This window comes from Petromyzon marinus, unplaced genomic scaffold (assembly GCF_048934315.1).
Source record: "Petromyzon marinus isolate PM22_M1 ecotype Great Lakes invasive population unplaced genomic scaffold, UKy_Petmar_22M1.pri1.0 PM_Scaffold_31, whole genome shotgun sequence".
In the NCBI taxonomy this organism is placed as follows: domain Eukaryota; kingdom Metazoa; phylum Chordata; class Hyperoartia; order Petromyzontiformes; family Petromyzontidae; genus Petromyzon; species Petromyzon marinus.
Genome location: NW_027423291.1, coordinates 20,983 through 38,364, shown reverse-complemented (window position 1 = coordinate 38,364; position 17,382 = coordinate 20,983). Strand labels below are relative to the sequence as shown.

Below are 17,382 nucleotides of genomic sequence, written 5' to 3'. Positions count from 1 at the left end.
TAGGAATGTGCGGTTGTACGGCTGCCTGGGCACAGCGTCACACGAGGCATTGGGATGCTGCTGGATGCTTCCTGATGCTCCCCACGCGCCTCAGTCTTTGTTCAACCGACACACGCATCTCACGCTGTTATCACGGACTGTGCTTTACCCTGTATTAGTCATTGTAACGAGGGAGTTTACACAACGCAACTACCGCGTTATAGAACACTGCAGTAAATATTGTCGCGGTGTGGAAGGAGCAATGAACGTCATCTTGTGGCATGGAAAGGCATCGCAGCCCTAGCGAGCAGCCAGAGACAAAGCCTGCACGCACGGCAAAGTTGTGATTGACCCGGGGACTATTAGCAAGTGACACGTATGGACTAATGGTTACTCTAAATGACGATGTTGACGTTGGTTATAACGTGCTACAAATATGCTGAAGGCACATCGCATTAGCTCCGACAAATAGCGGACTTTTTAAAGTTATCGTTTACAATGGTTAATTTGTATATCATGCCAAGTGAGTAATTTACGTGTGGACCCTGACAGCGGCACTCAATGTCCAACTCTTGCGAATGCTCTCAGGGGATCTTTACCGTGCGCTGCGTTCACTCACTCAGCCCCAATCTCCCTGTCGTGAACTCACCACTCACTCACCTCACCCTTCAACTCACTCACCCTCCTCACCTATTAATTCTCATTAACTCACTCACCCTGCAATCCACTCCCTCACCCCCCCTCCATCACCCGGCACTCACCGCCTGTCTGTGACCACCTCTCCCGTGCCTACAACCACAAACACCACCACCACCTCTCCCGTGCCTACAACCACAAACACCACCACCACCTCTCCCGTGCCTACAACCACAAACACCACCACCACCTCTCCCGTGCCTACAACCACAAACACCACCACCACCTCTCCCGTGCCTACAACCACAAACACCACCACCACCTCTCCCGTGCCTACAACCACAAACACCACCACCACCTCTCCCGTGCCTACAACCACAAACACCACCACCACCTCTCCCGTACCTACAACGACAAACACCACCACCACCTCCTGCTGCTGCTGCTGTCGCGGTCTCCGCGTGGCGCCGCGGGTCCAGGGGGAGGCCTCGCGGCCCAAGAGCGGCGCCACGGCGCCCCCCCTCCCGCTCCTGGCCCCTCCCCCTCGTCCCTCCTGGCCCCTCCCCCTCGTCCCTCCTGGCCCCTCCCCCTCGTCCCTCCTGGCCCCTCCCCCTCGTTCCTCCTGGCCCCTCCCCCTCGTCCCTCCTGGCCCCTCCCCCTCGTTCCAACTGGCCCCTCCCCCTCGTCCCTGCTGGCCCCTCCCCCTAGTCCCTCCTCCCGCTCGCGACGTGGAGTGATCTCGCCCCCCCACCGCCCATCGCGCCGCCTCTCGCGTGATTGGCTCGCTTCGCGTCACGTGGGGAAGGCGGAAGAGGAGTATGGGGGAGGAGCTGCGCTGTTAGGGGCGGGGCCGTGGAGTCACGTGGTTGGCAATGATTGACAATAAGTGGGCAGGGATGGCTGTTACGTCAACATGTACGTCACATCCGGTAAAGAAGTTATATAAATAACGCCCCTTCGTGACGTGCCTCACACTTGCTTCTGTCCCGCGTGCCGTCAACACGAGCTGAGCATGGCGCTGCTGATCGTTGGCGTTCTGCTCTTGGCCCTGCTTGGGATGGAGATCTTCATTTATCTTCGTTGTACGCTTTCCATCTCAGACTTTCACCGCGAGACCACGACGCTGCAAACGGAGAGGATGGGCCAGCAGAATGTGGAGCTCTGTCAGGGGAACAAGACGCCCCATCTGAAGCTACAGTATCAGCAGGAGGAGTTGATGGATAACCGAGAGACTCTCCAGAGAGAGAACAGGGGCCTGGTTCAACAGCTTAAAGAGCGCCAGTTAGAGCTGGAGTCCACGAGAGTGCCTGGCTGCGAGCGTGCGTCTCTCCGTGCGGATTTTCTCCGAGACTGCAATGCAGCACAGCGGCAAATGTCGCTGCGCTGTAAAAAGGAAGGTCTCCGTAGGTCGCTGCGCATCCACCTGAGGGAGTTGAACTTCCTGAATCCACAGAGAGGGCAGGAGCAGTTTAGGCTGCGCGGGAAGCTGGCGCGTCACGAGGAAAAGTGGCACGGCGAAGTGCAGATGCGCAAAGAGTGCCGGCATCTCAATAGACAGCTGAAAGAGCTGAAATGCGCCATTTCTCAAATTTACAAAGATGCCACCACCACCAACGCCACTGCCACCGCCGCTGCCACAGCTGCCACCACCGCCACCAAGCCCAAGAAATGAAGAGATGTATTAATTGGGTCCGAAAATGGCTGAAACGCAAGTCGACCATTTAAAAACATTGGGGCAATTTAGAAAATGACACCGCCCCAATTAAAACATTATTCACAAAGACAAACGTTCCCCGTATAGATTCAAGAGACTATTGGGGCAAGTGCTATTAGCAAGGAGCAGCACCTAAGAAGGCCTCCACAATACAATCACAAGCACAAACACAAAGGTCCCCCATGTAGCCTCAACACTGTTGGGGAAAGTGTTGTACAATATATATTTATCTATGTTTAACTTATTTTGCATCACATGTAGTCAACCATACCAATGGGAGATGTTAATGAATAGTACAACTTTTGGATTCCATTACAGAGAATCGTTAGTGAGTTGAACAGTTCATAAGTCTGAATAAAATAGTGTACTGTATTTAAATTCACATACTGGAAGTGTTGTAAAATGTATTACGGTTTAACAAAAATTTTGAAGCATTGTTAAAGTCATAACACGGAATATTATACATTTGCAAATAATACTGTAATAAATACTGTATGGTAAACAAAAAATAAAGTTACGTAAATAGGACAAAAAATATGTTTTTAATGTCACTTACCTTGAGTCTGGATGTGGGACCTTTTGTCGGGAGGGGGCATAATGAGTCCCCATAACTGCACACGGGAGGGTTGGGGGTGAACGCCCGCAAGCACACACACACACAACAGCGACAGTCATCCCCCGAATAGCCTAACCAGAATGTTGGGGCAAATGCTGTTAGCCAGCAGCGCCTATGAAGGCTGGAATGTCGCACGAGGGGGTGCGTGGACAGCACCACGCCCGGCTGCCTTTGTCTCGCCAGTGGTGATATTTACACACCACACCAGGCACTTATTTGAGGCTGAGTCAATCGACGGAAAGCCCAGCAACCATTAATATAATCGTTAAAGGTGTTGGTCGTGAGTGGGAATCGAACTGGGATCGGTGGGATGGTAGACAGTGTTCACCATTGCACTATCTCTCCCCACACACACACTCACAGGGGTATATGCGTCCGTGCACACACGCACAACAAGAAGACAATATTCGCCGTTTGCCCCTAAGTGGCAGTGACATCACCACAGCGCTTTTGTGCGGTGCTTGGTGCATTTTGAGGTCACTTGAAGTGTCGAAGGATGGCTGGCAGGAAGTCATGAATAGACACAGGTACCATGGGTTGACTTAAGGTGATGACGGGCGGATGCAAAAGCCGTGCTCCCCACTGTGCCAAATTTCAGTGTTTCAGTCGTATAGCGCTCTGCTCATTGTTATGAGTGTCGCTCCGCTGCCCCACGCTATTGCTGGAGGGCAACTGCCTCCACCTCCCCAGTAGAGTCTTTCATGAACCTCCTCCACATGGCCTATCGCGACACTGCTGCTACCAGTCATCAGCAAGTTCAATCAGCTCCACATCCTTCTCTACCACATCAGTCCATCTCTTCTGTAGCCCATGCCGCGCCTGTTTAGCATGATCTATCCGCCCAAATTGAAGCTGCTTGGGGATGCGGTGACAGTGCATATAGACTTCATGACCCAGCCAATGGAGCCTGACTTGCCGGAAGAGCCCACTGATGAGCCTTTGTCTAGATATTTTAGGAAATTTTGGCCTCCTCACAAAGTCCAGTCTGGTTAAACCCTGGATAGATCGTAGGCAGGCTAGACCAAATGTTTCAAACCATTGCAGATAATCCTATAGAGAGAAATAAGGGAAGGCATAACTGTGGTCCAGAAGACATGAAGGTTTGTATGGAGTAACAGATCAGGTAGCTTCCATACAATGTTACGCAGCTGATGAAAATATAATGCCGCTCGAATGAATCGAAGTGAGACCTCGGCTCCCAAAACAGAGTTGGTCATGAGCACACTGCCCAAGTACGGAAATATCTACACTCTCTCCACAACTGCCTCAAAATACATGGGGAATTGAGGGAGGGGAGCATTTTGATGATGTAAAATACCCAGGGAGGTGATTTGATTTTGTGGGGCTGATGGTAACGGCCCATATTTTAGTAGCATGTTCAGTGTTTAGATGGAGTGTCTCCAACTCCTTAGAGTGGGCAGTAATCACCAGATCATCCGCATTCATAATATGGTTTAACTATAGAGAGCCATACCATGACCGGACTCGTGCATCGATCAGCCTCCCATTATATCTATACCAGATATAAATTCTACTGGTACATCCATGGAAATCGTCTCATTACTAAGTAGTCAAAGAAAATGTTAAGTCGTGTAGGGGCCAGAGGACATCCATGTCGCACATTACTCACATATTCTATCATCCCTTAACTCCATTATATCGATTTCCCATGAGACACAGCAGTTGTTTTTCTATTGTTTATATATGCTTTTCATTACTGTAACTCTGTGTTTTTATTTAGCTTTTGTTATTTTGGTGATCCAGGTCTCTCTTGCAAATGAGAATCATCCTAGTCTCTTTAGTTCTCGCCTGTTTTAACTAAATAAATTACTACTTACTCCATTATGAACTCACCCACTTCCCTTACTTTATGACTCACATAAATACGTCCTCTCCTTCCTCATGAGTCATATATTGACCTGATAACTCAGGCAACCACCTGATCATTCACTGTGCCAACATCACTCACGCACTATTTCACAATCTCACCAATGACCTACTCATCCCATCACTCACTACCTTACTCACCATCCGCTTCCCTCATTGACCCACTGGTAAAATGGAAATACGCAGTCTAACACTCACGTGTTTAAAGAAGCTCCTTCGCAGGTTAGATTGTCTAGATGATTTATTTCACGATAACGTATTTACAACGCAAAAGTACGACTCACATGAACCTTCCCTCGTACAGTACCCTGCATCTGTTCCACCCATCAACACTGACACTACTATATCCTTTGCCATCTAAGAGAAAGGACGTAGAAGACGGTTGAGTCTGCTGGAAGAATGTACCAAGGAAACTGCTGCAAGCTGCCAGGGCGAGGCTGCGTGGGTAGAAAAGGGAGAGCGAGGCCCGCAATTGGGGCGCTAGCTCGGAGACTGAAGGACGACTGCAGGTGGATGACATCGGGGCCGACTGTTGTACATGGTGGAAACCATTAAGAAAGATTGTTCGAGATGAATGTAGTGGAAAACACTGGGGCTGCAGATAGTCATACCCTTGTGAAGCGTGTGAGTTGCACTCTCTTCTCAAAAATGGAACCTGCAAAGAAGCTTCTGGTGGCAGTGGTGGGATACAGTCTACAAGTTCAAGAAGGAAGACCCGCCGAAGAGCTCCTGCAGAGAACGAGTTATCAACCCTAAGCGCTCCAGGTTTTTCAGACTCGGCAAATGGCGGGAGTGAGAGCCGGACCCCGTTGGCAGCCAAGTTCCCGATGGAAGTGGATGCTCCGCCAAAGACCCAAGAACCAGCATCGCCGAACAAAGAAAATTGGCGGCAGCTGTTGGACAGGTTGGACCACCTTACCTCAGTGGTGGATCGACTGATAATTTCGATGATGAAGAAAAGAGAAGAGGAAGGAACAGGTAGTGCGCGGCTGAAGCCAGATCCATCTCCACCATGGACCGCAATGGCGAGGAGAAAGCGCCATAGGGCAGCAGCCATCGCTTCCCCCCGTCGAGCAGCAGGCGGGAACCAATCAAATGACTCAACCACAACTAGAAGCTGTTCAACAGACCTTGACCACCATGCATAAAAATACGGGAGGTGATTGTATTGCATTCATCAAAAGATTTGAAGCAGCTGTCAGAGTCAGCCGATTGATTGACGATGAAGTGCTACGACTGCTGCCTACGGTGTTGGATGACAGAGCACTATTGGCCTTATTTATGATCCCGGAAAATCAACCTGCCACAACCCAACAAGGTTGTCAAGGGATGGCCGATGTTTTCTGTCCTGCGTCCAGCGCAAGGCAGCAATTTTCATCCTGGAGAAGAGGAGATAGCGAGCCACTGATGGCTTATAGAAGTACCTTGCATGCGGTTGCAGATGTGGCATTTCCAAGGATGGACATGACAACCTGAGACGTGATAGTGGCGGAGCGGCTACAAATTCTCCTCTATCAAAGTGGCATTACATTGCCGATTTTGCCAGAGAGTGAGCAAACTTCAATGTAGTTTGCTAAATGCCTCTGGGCACACACAGATCCCAGGGCACCATGTGAAGTAGCAGCCCATGTGACAAGGGTGATGGAGAATGGAGGAGCAGGAGGACCAATGGAGCCAACAGGGACAGCAACAACAGGGACCGCCGCAATGCCCAGCATGGAGGGTGATCTGCAGGCGACCTTGGAAGAGATGGCTGTGGCCATCCAGGGGTTCAACGATTCAAGGTGTCAACTACAGCATCAGCGACCATGGCACAACCACGGAGGAATTCAGGACCATGCGGTGATGTACTGCTACCACTGCGGGAGGTCGGGCCACATCGCGAGAGGTTGCCGAGGGGAAGTCATCCCGAGACAACCAAGAAACACCCAGGCGTGTCGCCTGTACACCCAGCCAGATCACACGTGCACCTCATTTCCAAAACCCTCATCACCAACATCACTAGCACACCACTCGATCACATCGACCTGGAGTGAAACAACAGGGAAAATTCGGCCAACATCTCGGGCTAAGTGGAAAAAGTTAGTGAGATCGGTCATAGCAGCAGCGACAGGAGCAGCATGGTGTAAACCGACCCTCCCTGACTCGCCGAGACAGGTGATGTCAATAAACACAGCAACGATAGAAAATGATGTACCACCCACAGATCATGATCTTGGGCTGATAAGGACCGAATGAATCCGATTGCAAAAACAGGATGAAATTATACAGTCATTGGGTGCACAGGCAGCTGAATGTGCTCAAACTGGTCAAAATGGGGAGCCATTCATCCCATGGCGAGGACTCCTGATGAGGTGGGACAAGAAGATGCAGCGTTGTTGCCTAGTGGTGCAAAAACCCTTGCAAAAACAGTTGCTACTAGAAGTGCACGCCAAACAACAAATGCACTTGGGCCACCGAAACACATTGCTCACACTGCAGGCTCGATATTTTTGGCCAGTGATGTCAAAAGATGTACGCGAGCGGGTAATCATTGTCAGGAGTGTGCAAAAAGGAAACCTGCTCCCCATCCTATACAGCCTCCACTGCAGTCGATCGCAGTGGTGAGGGTAAACGAACTAGTAGCGTTGGATATCCTGGGTGCATTTCCTAAAACAGCAAGGATAAAATAAATATTTGCTCGAGGGGATGGAGTATTGCACACACTGGCTCGTTGCATGGCCGATAAATGACCAAACGGCTGCAATAATAGCAGAAGCCTTTCTCCATGGCTATGTATTGGACAAGGGCCCCACTGAGAAACGTCTAGCAGGCCAGGGTCAGAATTTTTCTACTAACCTGTTGCGAGAGGTTTGTAATATCGTGGGCACTAAGAAAAATTCGAACGCCACCATACCACCTGCATTGTGATGGACAAGTAGATAGGCTTAACCGCACGCTGTCCGCAATGTTGTGCCATGTTGTAAATGGTGATCAGATGGACTGGGACTTTCACATCCCAGGGGTCCTAGGGGCATATTGTAGAGTGCCACATGCATCGGCCGGGCTCTTCCCCTTCTTTTTGATGTATGGGAGAGACCCTGAGCCACCTATTGAGGACCAACTGGTGGCTTTCCCTGCTAAAGTTGTGTCGTCACCAGCCTCCCTCAGACTGCCACTAAAAAAGCTCTGTGAAGCTCGTGAAGCCGGGATAGCAGAGTCAGGCAGATCGCAAATAGCAAACAAACGGTTGCGGAAATGAACGGAGACGCCTGTACCCTTTGAACAGGGTGATCGGGCCTGGTTACACTGTCCTGAGGTCCGGGTTAGAAAATCCGCCAAACTACACCATCCTTGGCAAAGCCCAGTGGAATTGTTAAAATCCTCTGCCCGCAAAGTGTTCGCATCCAAATGGGACGCCAGAGATGGGTGGTTAATCCGAGTCGCCCTAAACCATATAGAGAACTGACGTCACAAGGGATCGTTCAGGCTCACAAAGCCGTGTCCAGGGGCGTCGTGATGAATGCCAGGGAGGGGAGCATCCTCCTCACAGAAATACTGCCCCCGCACTCTCCTCTCAGGATCGACCGGAATGAAGATGGCCACGATGAGGGAGGCCGACGGACTAATTTAGAGAGGTGCCGAGAAGGAGTGTCACCAGGTCGAATGTGCTGCTCGACCACACCTACAGTACATATTGATGGCTTGTTGTAAATGTAGGGCTAATTATGTTGCGTATTGTTTGCCTAAGAATGTACACCTTCAATAGGGCAGCCCACGTAAGAGTTTGGTGATGATACTGAATGGTCAAGTTGGGTTGTAATGCCTTCCCCCCCTTGATTCAAGCGCCTATGTTAAGCATTAACCCAGAGGTTAAATGTTTTGTACTCCATGCCCACATCACTGAATCCCGTGTGCGATCCCATTGATTCCCACATAGAGTTCCCTATTACTGGTAGGAACGAAGTTGTAAACTGAGTGTACCAGCCTGCAATAGATGAGTGTACCAGCTTGCAATAGATTAATGCGTCCGTCCGTCCCCTTTCAATACTTTAACGAAGTGAAATCTCGTGCTATTGGGGTGTAAAAATAAAATTGCGCAAAATTCCAATGTTCCTACCAGCCCACCCTGCAGGGACCTGTTAAATTAGAGTTTTAGCCGGGACAGATATTTTTATGGGCAGAAGAGGGTGATGTAGGGTACTGTACATGGCAAAAGTTATAGTGGTGTCAGTGGAGATGGGTGGAAACAGGTGCATGGTACCGTACGAGGGAAGGTTCGAGGTAGAAGACGGTAAAGTTTGCTGGAATAATCTTAAATTAAAGCTTTCATGAATGCAGGGATTCATACTCTTTGGTGGAGACGATAGCACAGAGTGGTGTACCTTCTTTATGACTCTGATATTTCCATCCTACCTGCCTATGTCAGCTGTTATTTCCGACTCTTTGTGTCTCTCTCTATGCCTCTCTCTTAGATCTCTCATGCTCACATGTCCTTTGGATTGCACTCTCATGCCTTTGGATTCCACCACTCTTCGATATTACTTTAACATGCTAATCTCTCACATTAACATAGCCCCTTTCATGCCCTCTATGAGGAGGCCGCTCTCCATTCTTACATTTACATGCTAATTTCTCACATTAACATCACTAGCCCCGCCCACTTATTTATGGCCCTTGGGCTACACCCATTTCAAACTCTTTTAAACATTCTGCCTCAACAGCAGATCATGCTTTGCCATCTGATGACGGACGCTTGTGTTGCACCCGAAACGTCGTGATTTATTTTATTTTATACCTACGTGACTTTACCGAAAGAACCAAAGAGTATGGAAGATACCAAGTCAGCTTCATCCCAATGGTGGTGTTTAGGCGAAAGTTTATCTATGAGTATATATAGGATGGCTGACAGGTATGAAGCTACTCCTTTGGTGGTAATATAAAACAAAAACAATAATAAATGTATAACCATTGTCATGGGTGAAGTCTTCCCATACTGGATCAGTCATAAAGATTATTTCACCATACGCCATCATGCTTCTCAACGTGGGTTGATAACGAAAAGGCTCATGGCCAGTTTGTTTGATGTTAACTATAACCGAGAATCAAACTCAAGTGGCCTGATTCATAGTGCAATGCACGAATCATTGTGACACCGTTCCACTCGTATGCACAAGTTAACAGGGAAATTAAAAACTATGCCATGTTTTTTTGTTTACTGTCAATAAAATGAGAAAATAACATTGCCACGTTGGTCAACCCGTCGTCTGAAAATTACGAGATGTACAAGTCAAAAGTCTTAGGTATAATGCAGACAAGGGTTTTGGTAGTTGGACGATTTCAGAATGGGTTGCAGCTGACAATCCTAATCAAATGCCATTTTCAAGATCGTGTGCATAGGTCTGTTGTAGACAAAAACGGGCTGCTGGTAAAGCATGTCCTGCATTCTTACATGTGTAAAGAAGCTCCTTCGCAGGTTTCATTTTCTAGATGATTTATTCCCGACGATAACATATTTACAAGGTGAGAGTACGACTCACACGTTGCACAAGGCTATGATTATCTGCAGTCCCGGTGGTTTCTAATAGAGTAGATTAATCTCGAACAGTCTTTCTTGATGGTTTCCACCATGTTGGTTTCCAACAGTCGGCCCCGATGTCGTCCACCTGCAGTTGTTCTTCAGTCCCCAAGGCATCACCCCATTTGCGGGCCACGCTCCCCCTTATATACCCGCACAGCCACGCCCTGGTAACTTCCAGAAGTTTTCCCCGGTAGATTCTCTCAGCAGACTCTATTGTCTTCTACTTCACTCCTCTTGGATGGCAAAGTTTATAGTGGGGGCAGTGGAGATGGGTTGAAACAGGTACAGGTTACTGTACGGGGGAAGGTTCGTGTGAGTCGTACTCTTGCGTTGTAAATACGTTATCGTGAAATAAATCATCTATCAAATGGAACCTGCAAAGGAGCTTCTTTACACTGATGTGAGTGTAAGCCTGAGTACAATCTCACGTGTTGTTGCTGTTGAGTATGTTAATTTTACCAGTGGGTCAATGAGGGAAGGGGATGATGATTAATGTAGTGATAGAATGGGTGGGTCATTCTTGAGAGCATGAAAAAGTGCGTGAGTGAGGTTGACACAGTGAATGATCGGGTGATTGTGTGATCAGGTAAATATATGACTCATGAGGAGAAAGAGGGAGTATTTACGTGAGTCATAGATTTAAGGAAGTGGGTGAGTTCATAATGGAGTACCAGTTTATTGAGTTGAACAAGGCGAGAACTAAAGCGACCAGGATGAGTCTCATTTGCAAGAGAGACCTGGATCACCCAAATTACCAAAGCTAAATAAAACACAGTTACAGTAAAGCAAACATACTATTTTCTTCTTTCGATAAAGCATATATAAACAATAGAAAGACAACTGCTGTCTCATGAAAAATCGACGTAATGGAGCTAAGGGATGATAGAATGTGTGAGTAATGTGCGACATGGATGTCCTCTGCCCCCTACACGACTGAACATTTTCTTTGACTACGTAGTTTGAGACGATTTCCATGGATGTACCAGTAGAATTTATCTGGTATACATATAATGGGAGGCTGATCGATGCCTGAGCCGGTCATGGTATGGCTCTCTATTGTTAAACCATATTATGAATGCGGATGATCTGGTGATTACTGCCCACTCTAAGGAGAAGTTGGAGACACTACAGCTAAACATGAAGCATGCTACTAAAATATGGGCCGTTACCATCAGCCCCACGAAAACAAATCACCTCCCTGGGTATTTTACATCATAAAAATGCTCCCTTCCTCAATTCCTCATGTATTTGGGGCACCTGAGGAGAGAGTGGAGTGGGCAGTGTGCTGATGATCAAGTCCGTTTTGGGAGCCGAGGTCTCATTTAAAATAATTCGAGCAGCATTATATTTTCATCAACTGCTCAACAGTGTGGAAGCTACCTGGCATGTCACTCCATAAAAATCTTCATGTCTTCTCGGCCACAGTTATACCCTTCCTTATCTCTCTTGAAAGGAACATTAAGGTTAGCTTGCCCACGATCTATTCAGGGTTTAACCAGACTGGACTTTGTAAGCTCACAGATTCCTAGAATATCTGGACAAATGCCCATCTGTGGGCGCCTCCAGCAAGCGAGGCTGCGTTGATTGTGTCATGCAGTCCGTATGCAGTCACGGCATCCCCAAGCAGCTTCAATTTGGCTGGATAGATGGTGCTAAATGGGCGTGGTACGGGGTAGAGAAGAGATGGACTGATGTGGTGCAGAAGGATGTGGAGCTGATTGGACTTATTGATGACTGGTATCAGCAGTGTCATGATCGGCTTCTGTGGAGGAGGTTCATGAAAGGTGCTGCTGGGGAAGTGGAGGCAGTTGCCCTCCAGCAACAGCATAGGGCAGAGGAGCGAGGCTCAAAACAACGAGCAGAGCGCCAAACAACTGACACAAATAAAGTTGGCACAGTGGGGAGCACGGCTGTTGCATCTGCCCATCATCTTCCTAAGTCAATCCATGGCACCTGCGTCTATTACATGACCTCCTGCCAGCCAGCCTTCGACACTTCACGTGGCCTCAAAATGCACCGAGCATGGCACAAGTGCTGTGGTGATGTCACCGCCACTTAGGGGTGAACGACGGTTGTCGCGTTGTTGTTGTGCGTGTGTGCACGGACGCATGCACGCCTGTGAGTCTCGTGTATGGAGAGATAAAGAGAGGCAGCCGGGCAGGGTGCTGGCCATTCACCCCGTGTGCCATTCAGAGCTTCATAGGCGCTTGCCCCAACATTCTGGTAAGGCTATACAGCGGATTGTCGCTGTTGTGTGTGTGTATGGACGTTCACCCCCCTCCCACCGCCCCCGTGTGTGCAGGGACTCATTACGCCCCCTCCCGACAAGCAGACCAGCATCCGGACTAAAGGTAAGTGACAATAACAGATTTTTTTTCCATTTAAGTAACTTTATGTTTTGCTCACAATACAGTATTTATTACGGTGTTGCATGCAAATGTACGATATTTTGTCTTATATATGACTTTGTTGATGTTCTATGGGGTATGTTTGTCTTTCTGAGTAATGTTTTAATTAGGGTGGTGTCATTTTTACAATTTCCCCAATATTTTTAAATGGCCGACTTGCGCTTCAGCAATTTTCGGAACCAATGGCTAAATCTCTTCATCTTCTTGGGCTTGGTGGTGGTGGCAGAAGTGGTGGTGGAAACGGTTGCGGTGGTGGAAGCTGTGGCAGTGGCGGTGGAAGTGGCGTCGGTGGTGGTAGCATCATTGTACATTTGAGACACGGTCCATATTAGCTCTTTCAGCTGGCTACGGAGATGCAGGTTCTCTTCGTGCAGCCTCTTTTCCCCATGCCACATGTCCTCGTGACGCACCAGCTTCCCGCGCAGCCTAAACTGTTCCTGCCCTCTCTGCGGATTCAGGAAGTTCAACTTCCTCAGGTGGGCGTGCAGCGACCTCCGGAGATCTTCGTTTTCACAGCGCAGCGACATTTGCCGCTGTGCTGCATTGAAGTCTCGGAGAAAATCCGCATGGAGAGACTTGCTCTCCCTGCAAGGCACTCTCGTGGGCTCCAGCTCCAACTGGCGCTCTTTAAGCTGTTGAACCAGGCTCCTGATCTCTCTCTGGAGAGTCTCTCGGTTCTCCATGAACTCCTCCAGCTGCTGTTGTAGCTCCAGACGGAGCATCTTGCTCTTCTGACAGAGCTCCACATTCTGCAGGCCCATCCTCTCCGTAGACAGCGTCGTGGTCTCATGGTCAAAGTCTGAAATGGAAAGCGTAAAAAGAACATATATGAAGATCCCCATCCCAAGCATGGCCAAGACCAGAACGCCAACGATCAGCAGCACCATGCTCAGTTCGAGTTGACGGCACGCGGGACAGAAGCAAGTGTGAGACACGTCACGAAGGGGCGTGTTATTTATCGTGACGTCATTACCGGATGTGACGTACACTATGACGTAACAGCCATCTCTGCCCACTTATTGTCAATCATTGCCCACCACGTGACTCCACGGCCCTGCCCCTAACCACGCAGCTCCTCCCCCATACTCTTCTTCCGCCTTCCCCACGTGACGCGAAGCGAGCCTATCACGCGAGAGGCGGCGCGCGGTCGGCCCCGCGTCCGCTTCCCGCCATTCTTGCAATGGGCGGCGGGGCCGCTCAGGGTGGGGCGCGGGGGGCGGGGGCGAGTTCACTCCACGTCGCGAGTCGGGAGGAGGGACGAGGGGGAGGGGCCAGGAGGGACGAGGGGGAGGGGCCAGGAGGGACGAGGGGCCAGGAGCGGGAGGGGGGGGGAGCTGAGAGCTGCGAAAGTTTGGGGTACCACTACTTGAAAAATATACTGTACCACAGAAATGAGTTTATGTTTAGTTCGATTTAGAACATCTTTCCAATGGTTGCTTAATTTGAAACCAACTTCTCGGTTGAAATTGTGTCTGTGTTTGTAGATCTGAATTGCCTCGTGAACAAATCTCTGATAAAAACCCGTGGGTTTGCAAAGAACCTTGGTATCGGAGAAAATTATATCGTGATCACCCACATGGTTGTAACAGTGATCAGCAAAGAATTCGTTTTTCTGTGTTTCAAATCTGATTTGTGCTCGCGAATTCGGTCAGAGACATGTCGCTTTGTCTCCCCGATATAGCAATCACCGCAGGTACAACTCAATTTGTAAACCCCGGGGTACTGTAAGTCAGGAATGCCATCCTTCACGGATGGGATCAGATCACGAATTTTGTGTACTGTATTGAACCGGACCTGGATCTTGTGTTTGTTTAGAATTTTTGAAATCTTTTTAGTAACGCCTGCTATATATGGTAGTGTGATGGTTTTGGCCGGAGTATCAAGTGGTTGTTTCTGTATGGAGGGAGAAACAGCTTGGCGGATGGTACGGTCAGAGTAACCATTCCTTTTGAGGGCCAGGTGTACATGTTTTAATTCACTGGTCAGGTGGTGTTGGTCCGAAATGCAATGAGCCCTATGGTATGAAGTTTTGATGAGAGAATTCTTTTGGGCTGGGTGGTGGTGGGAATCAGGTTTCAAGTAGGAATCTGTGTGGGTGGGTTTCCTGTAGACAGAATGCCCCAATGAGCCATCAGGTCTCCTCTCAAACAGAACATCTAAGAATGGTAGCTTAAATTTCGATTTAAAGTTTTCGTGACTGCAAGGATTCATCTTCTTTGGTTCTTTCGGTAAAGTCACGTAGAATGAGAATAAAATAATAAATTGATAAAATAAAATAACACAATAATATTCTCACGACGTTTTGGCCACAACACAAGCGGCCTTCATCAGGTGAAGGGGACGAGACTGTCTGGAGGACAGCGCTGGAGTGAGAAAGCCACGCTGAGATCACGACCTTTAAGCTGTGTGAGAAGAAACAAAGCGCCTGACAAAGGAATTAGCATTTAATTTAGCATTGAAATGGCTGAGTGATTAGCTTGTGACTGGTCACAGAAAAGGCTATATTAAAGTTAAAGCATACACATCCGCAAAGGCACCCCTTGACAAAGGAATTAGCATAGAATTTAGCATTGAAATAGCTAAGTTAAAGTATACACATCCGCAGAGGCACTCCTTGACAAAGGAATTAGCATAGAATTTAGCATTGAAATAGCTGAATGATTAGCTTGTAACTGGTCACAGAAATAGCTATGTTAAAGTCAGAGCATATACATTCACCGAGGCACCTAGTACAAATCAAACAGGAGAATTTAGCATTGAACTAGGCGAATTTAGCATTGAAATAACTGAGTGATTAGCTTGTGACTGGTCACAGAAATGGCTGTTGAAGTTAAGGCCTACACATCCGAGCTATTCACTGTAACTGGGTATACAATACAATATATAATGAATACTATATCATGAACCAAAAAAAATACTAAAATATAAATTACCTCAATGTTATCAATAAACTCTATATTCTCCAATCAGCTAAGCTACCAACAATAAGTCGTTATATATCACAATGCTATATGGCGAAAAATGGGTGGATTCTTACCCTCAACTTTAGCAACACGGATAGCTTAACCGTGGTTAATGGTATGGTTTACAACATGGAGTATAACAGCGCCTCGCAGCTGTCTCTCTCCCCCTCCTCTGTTCCGACCATCGATGAACTCGTCCGTCTGAACGGGACCCGTAGCTATCCGTGGTGCTAAAGTTGAGGGTAAGAATCCACCCATTTTTCGCCATATAGCATTGTGATATATAACGACTTATTGTTGGTAGCTTAGCTGATTGGAGAATATAGAGTTTATTGATAACATTGAGGTAATTTAAATTTTTGTGTTTTTTATTGGTTCAGTATATAGTATTCATTATATATTGTATACCCAGTTACTGTGAATAGCTCAGATGTGTAGGCCTTAACTTCAACAGCCATTTCTGTGACCAGTCACAAGCTAATCACTCAGTTATATCAATGCTAAATTCGCCTAGTTATTTCAATGCTAAATTCTCCTGTTTGATTTGTACTAGGTGACTCGGTGAATGTATATGCTCTGACTTTAACATAGCTATTTCTGTGACCAGTTACAAGCTAATCACTCAGCTATTTCAATGCTAAATTCTACGCTAATTCCTTTGTCAAGGGGTGCCTTTGCGGATGTGTATGCTTTAACTTTAACATAGCCTTTTCTGTGACCAGTCACAAGCTAATCACTCAGCCATTTCAATGCTAAATTATGTTAATTCCTTTGTCAAGGCGCTTTGTTTCTTCTCACACAGCTTAAAGATCGCGATCTCAGCGTGGCTTTCTCACTCCAGCGCTGTCCTCCAGACAGTCTCGTCCCCTTCACCTGATGAAGGCCGCTTGTATTGTGGCCGAAACGTCGTGAGAATATTATTGTGTTATTTTATTTTATCAATTTATTATTTTATTCTCATTCTACGTGACTTTACCGAAAGAACCAAAGAAAATGGTAGCTTACCATCTTTCTCCACTTCCATGGTCTTGTTCTTCTGACAGAGCTCCACATTCTGCAGGCCCATCCTCTCCGTTTGCAGCGTCGTGGTCTCGCGGTAAAAGTATGAGATGGAACGCCAACGGTCAACAGCGCCATGCTGAGCTCGTGTTGACGGCACGCGGGACGGAAGAAAGTGTGAGGCACGTCACGAAGGGGCGTGTCCTATATCACCGGATGTGACGTGTAGCCATCCCTGCCCACTTATTGGCAAACATTGCCCACCACGTGACTCTACGGCCCCGCCCCTTACCGCGCAGCTCCTCCCCCATACTCTTCTTCCGCCTTCCCCACGTGACGCGAAGCGAGCCAATCACGCGAGAGGCGGCGCGCGGTAGGCCCCGCGACCGCTTCCCGCCATTCTTGCAATGGGCAGCGGGGCCGCGCAGGGGGGGGGGGCGGTGGGGGCGGGGGGGGCGGGGCTGAGTTCACTCCACGTCGCGAACGGGAGGAGGATTGACGAGGGGGAGGGGCCAGGAGGGACGAGGGGGAGGGGCCAGGAAGGACGAGGGGGAGGGGCCAGGAGGGACGAGGGGGAGGGGCCAGGAGCGGGAGGGGGGGAGCCGTGGCGCCGCTCTTGG

General features: G+C 48.4%; 1 protein-coding gene across 1 annotated transcript; it reads right to left on the bottom strand.

Moving 5' to 3' along the window:
* Nucleotides 1–11,044: 11,044 nt before the first annotated feature.
* On the bottom strand, nt 11,045–16,948 carry LOC142923178 (uncharacterized). The gene is made up of 2 exons (XM_076064108.1): nt 16,769–16,948; nt 11,045–13,599 (listed from the first exon to the last, which is right to left on the bottom strand). Exons 1-2 carry the CDS (start codon nt 16,827–16,829, stop codon nt 12,944–12,946), a joined length of 717 nt encoding a protein of 238 aa, XP_075920223.1. The 5' UTR covers nt 16,830–16,948; the 3' UTR covers nt 11,045–12,943.
* Between the last annotated feature and the right edge of the window lie 434 nt (nt 16,949–17,382).

Excerpts from the sequence above, each read along its gene's own strand:
- LOC142923178 (XM_076064108.1), bottom strand. The coding sequence starts at position 16,829 with ATGGGCCTGCAGAATGTGGAGCTCTGTCAGAAGAACAAGACCATGGAA. Across the intron at positions 13,600-16,768 it reads CATGGAAGTGGAGAAAGATG|ACTTTGACCATGAGACCACG; the intron begins GTAAGCTACCAT and ends TTTCCATTTCAG.